Below are 5,010 nucleotides of genomic sequence, written 5' to 3'. Positions count from 1 at the left end.
ATGATCCAATGTTGACCTAAATGACTAATGATGATAAATAGAATCCACCTGTGTGTAATCAAGTCTCCGTATAAATGCACCTGCACTGTGATAGTCTCAGAGGTCCGTTTAAAGCGCAGAGAGCATCATGAAGAACAAGGAACACACCAGGCAGGTCCGAGATACTGTTGTGGAGAAGTTTAAAGCCGGATTTGGATACAAAAAGATTTCCCAAGCTTTAAACATCCCAAGGAGCACTGTGCAAGCGATAATATTGAAATGGAAGGAGTATCAGACCACTGCAAATCTACCAAGACCTGGCCGTCCCTCTAAACTTTCAGCTCATACAAGGAGAAGACTGATCAGAGATGCAGCCAAGAGGCCCATGATCACTCTGGATGAACTGCAGAGATCTACAGCTGAGGTGGGAGACTCTGTCCATAGGACAACAATCAGTCGTATACTGCACAAATCTGGCCTTTATGGAAGAGTGGCAAGAAGAAAGCCATTTCTTAAAGATATCCATAAAAAGTGTCGTTTAAAGTTTGCCACAAGCCACCTGGGAGACACACCAAACATGTGGAAGAAGGTGCTCTGGTCAGATGAAACCAAAATCGAACTTTTTGGCAACAATGCAAAACGTTATGTTTGGCGTAAAAGCAACACAGCTCATCACCCTGAACACACCATCCCCACTGTCAAACATGGTGGTGGCAGCATCATGGTTTGGGCCTGCTTTTCTTCAGCAGGGACAGGGAAGATGGTTATAATTGATGGGAAGATGGATGGAGCCAAATACAGGACCATTTTGGAAGGAAACCTGATGGAGTCTGCAAAAGACCTGATACTGGGACGGAGATTTGTCTTCCAACAAGACAATGATCCAAAACATAAAGCAAAATCTACAATGGAATGGTTCACAAATACACATATCCAGGTGTTAGAATGGCCAAGTCAAAGTCCAGACCTGAATCCAATGGAGAATCTGTGGAAAGAACTGAAAACTGCTGTTCACAAACGCTCTCTATCCAACCTCACTGAGCTCGAGCTGTTTTGCAAGGAGGAATGGGCAAAAATTTCCGTCTCTCGATGTGCAAAACTGATAGAGACATACCCCAAGTGACTTACAGCTGTAATCGCAGCAAAAGGTGGCGCTACAAAGTATTAACTTAAGGGGGCTGAATAATTTTGCACGCCCAATTTTTCAGTTTTTTATTTGTTAAAAAAGTTTGAAATATCCAATAAATTTCGTTCCACTTCATGATTGTGTCCCACTTGTTGTTGATTCTTCACAAAAAATTACAGTTTTATATCTTTATGTTTGAAGCCTGAAATGTGGCAAAAGGTCGCAAAGTTCAAGGGGGCCGAATACTTTCGCAAGGCACTGTAATTTTATATAGGACTGATTTAAAGCCAGTCATTCTAGAGCCATACAGTAGATACATGGAGACCTATACTGCACCAGTACTGTTTTCTTTCCTCTGACTTTTGTTATCATTTATCAGTGCTTACAAATGTCTCTAAATGGTGTAAACTGGATCAATAGGACACTGCATATGCTCGCTGGAACGATAATGGCTGCCTTCAAAGGAACAAAGAAATCTTAGTCTGGAGATTTGGGGATGCTGTTGGGGAAGTGAACAGGAGAGTTTTAAAGAATAGCAACATCTCAGCGCTGTAGGGCATCACCTCAAACAGGAAAGCTGGCTTCTTATGAACTAATTTAATATGCCTGTCAATTTCCCTACTTAATATCAGTCTTTTAGAAGCAGCACGCCTGTAGCCAACACAAGTCAGAAAAACACACGCTCTTAATAGACGCACCTTTCGAAAATTAGGTTGGCAGCTGCCCTTCAGCCACTGTAAGAAAATATTCATAGATATGTTGGTAGTCAGGTCTTCTGCAGTGAAGCCCATGTTTTCAGCAAACACAGAAGCTATGAAGAGAGCAGTAATACATTCAGCTCAAGTTGTACATTCTGGTCCATGCGGACACTGGGGTATAAAACAGCAAAGGGTCAACAACAAAGGAGGGGCTGGATGCAGTCTCATCTCATTCAGGCTTATAGCTTTAGCTTGTTCAAGAATGGTGGTTCAGTGAAGAGGAATATAGCCAAATGAATTGAATTTCAATTGTATACAACAAAATAAGTAATTTTTGACATGAGCCAAATTATTTAATTTAGAAGATATTTATATAAAAATAAAAGGTTTCAATATTCGCCTTTAATGACTTGCAGAGTGATCTGTTATACAATCATTCAGAACATTACACTCCAGCTCTGAGCCATGCATTCATCACTAACTGCTTATGCTAGCGATCTACTGTGGTTGTTAAAGCTTATTCAAGTGTTGTAGAAACCACACAGTATAATAGTGCCTAAAAGGCTTTGGCTCTGGTGTGACAAGTGCTTGGTGAAGATAACTAATGCTGACTGAAGTGTCAGGATGTCTCCTTAAAATGTGTCTTACTTTTTTCCTTCAAATGGACTAATATAACAACACGGCTGCATTTAAAAAGAACATGGATTAAGTGTTAGATCTCTGTCAGTGAATGTTCATACCATACACTGTATAAATGTGGGGAATTTCAAGTGGGTGGAATGGTGGTGCAGTGGTTTGTACTGTCACCTCACAGAAAAAAGGTCTGTCCCACAGTCCAAAGACATGACTGATGCCAGGTCTGTCCCACAGTCCAAAGACATGAATGGTGGCTCTAATATCTATATCTATATATATATTTGTGGACATGAATCCACACATACCTGACTCTCCCACTAGCAGTGTGTGGTCAGTGTACGTCATTACAGCTTTTGCAACTCCAATGGCATTCTTAATTCTTCTCAGGTTTGCAACTGCACCCACCTCCATCGTGTCCCTGCTCACAGGGAGTACACCAAGAATAAACACCCCTGCAGGATTTGTTAGACCTTTATAAACTGCAACAGCTGCACAACTGTGATGCGTGTCCCCACCCCTCTAACCCAGTCTATTTTTTTTGTCAGTAATTTCTACTGTAGCAAAGGAGTGTACGTACGCACTGACACATCTGCAATACACAATTCTTCAAATAAACTTTCTAGATATTATTTGTATCTCTTACATAGTGGTTGAGATTAGTTAATTACCACAACACGCAGACAAACACTGACTAATATCTATGAATTAGCTAATTATCCAGAAAAACAGAAACCATTAACAATGTAATGCAATTTGCTAGACATGTCCTGTAATAAACATGAGTTAAATCAATAGTTAAATGTTCAGTTTTGTTTGATACCATGTCAGATTGAAATTAACTCCTATTTGCAATCCAGTTTTTGAGGCTGTAGGTTGTAGTGGTGGTGGTGTCATGGACTGTGTTACATTGACAGATGCTTCTAATATTTATCCACCACAGTAAACTAATGCCTCGAGTACTGTCAGCTGATACCAGACAAGGGATGAATAATTGAATATTGTTCTGTAAAGTTTATAGATAGAATATTTCTTGCTGGGGTGTTCCACTGGACTGCATGAAATTGTACAGGTGCTTCAATTCATGCTCTCGGGCAATGTGTACAATATGTCTGCTGGTGATAGCTACTGTATTTCTTATGCAGCTATATTGGATAGTGTGTGGGAGACTACACTCTCCCTGCAATGTATTTATGACTATGTAAGCAAAAAAAAAAGTCAGTTTTCCTGAAAAATGGAAGAAGGTATATTGCTGAGAGTAATAACAAACATCTTGCTGCTTGTCTTGTTATTATCTTGACCTGACCTTTGCCCCCCACAGTGTGTAAATGTTTCTATTTAGGGACCTAATGTTAGCAAGCTTTCAGGTCTTGATGAGACTCATATTATATTTTATTACAGAAAAGCTTGCTTGAAAGGTCAAACAATTTAAGCCTGCAAGTGTTAGACAGTTGTTAGACAGTGTGCTAGACAGTTACGCCGTATGTTGACAGCTGCAGATGCCTAATTAGAGTGCTCAAGAGTTGGCTAATTTTCAATTAGTTATAGGTCATTTGTGATTTTAAAAAGTAACAAACATTTCTTTGTTCATTTAAACAGCTGTTACATTCCAACAGCCTATACAAATTTATCAAGGTAGGTAGGTAGGTACTTTACTGATCCCTCAATGGGGAAATTTCAGTTTTACAAATGTAAAATTCTGTATTACAAATGATTTAACACATCAATTCCTTTTTTTTTTTTTTTACAGCACACTATATGTCCATGGTTTACCCGTTCATAATCATGGCATCCAGTGTGGTCTCTCCAGACTCATCTGGGCTTCCACCAAAGCCGACAGTGGGAGCACATGGTTGCATTTCACAGCTGGTAAGGCCCTTTTCCACAGCATCTAACGCTGAGCCACAGGACTGCAGGGTACGCCATGCTACAGTATAAAACAGCACAGTGAATAATTCAGCATACATTATACTACAAAACAGATGCTGTACCTTTGGTGGGGAATACAACCTCCATCAGTGAAATTATTTCAGCATACAGTGAATTGTGGCAGCTTTACCTTATCTGTGAGGGGTAGAAGGGTTTGGTTACTCTGTCCCACAAGTCTCTGTTTGACACAGACACTACTGACAAAGAGACTTTAGAGAAACTTCACTGAGACACAGTGTTGTTTAATATCATTTTTTGACAGCTAATGTCAAATTACCTGATGTCATAATTAAGAGACAATAGCTTATACTATGTAATAAACCAGTTCCAACATGGGTTGAAGATTTTAGATTTATTCTTGTACTGAAAAACAATAATATTACAGTTCACCCAGCATTTGTGGAGATTGTGACTTTATACTTTGAATTGTGGTAAATACGTAGGGTAAATAATGGAATTAAAATAAATCTATTTGCCAAGTTTACACAACTGGCAGAGGAGTTAAAGGTTCAGATGATACAAAAGATGACCAGTGCAATGGATTCCTATTAAGCACCACGCTGACAAGCATTTGGTCACTGATCCCCCCAAGGCCCATGGGGGATCAAAATACCAACTGGTAGCACTGTCAACAGCTTGCCACTA

General features: G+C 39.7%; 1 protein-coding gene across 1 annotated transcript in view; it reads right to left on the bottom strand.

The window, feature by feature from the left end:
- Positions 1-1,390: 1,390 nt before the first annotated feature.
- Positions 1,391-5,010, bottom strand: part of aga (aspartylglucosaminidase) — a 6,405-nt gene continuing 2,785 nt past the window's right edge. Inside the window, exons 2-4 of the mRNA XM_020607522.1 lie at positions 4,210-4,363; positions 2,745-2,857; positions 1,391-1,916 (exon numbers count right to left, since the gene is read on the bottom strand). Of these exons, the coding sequence (XP_020463178.1) occupies positions 1,564-1,916; positions 2,745-2,857; positions 4,210-4,363 (620 nt within the window). The 3' untranslated portion in view covers positions 1,391-1,563. The remainder of the gene's footprint in view (positions 1,917-2,744; positions 2,858-4,209; positions 4,364-5,010) is intronic.

Source organism: Monopterus albus, unplaced genomic scaffold (assembly GCF_001952655.1).
Source record: "Monopterus albus unplaced genomic scaffold, M_albus_1.0 scaffold86.1, whole genome shotgun sequence".
Classification (NCBI taxonomy): Eukaryota; Metazoa; Chordata; class Actinopteri; order Synbranchiformes; family Synbranchidae; genus Monopterus; species Monopterus albus.
Note: the sequence above shows the minus strand (reverse complement) of the source record. Positions and strands in the feature narration are given on the sequence as shown.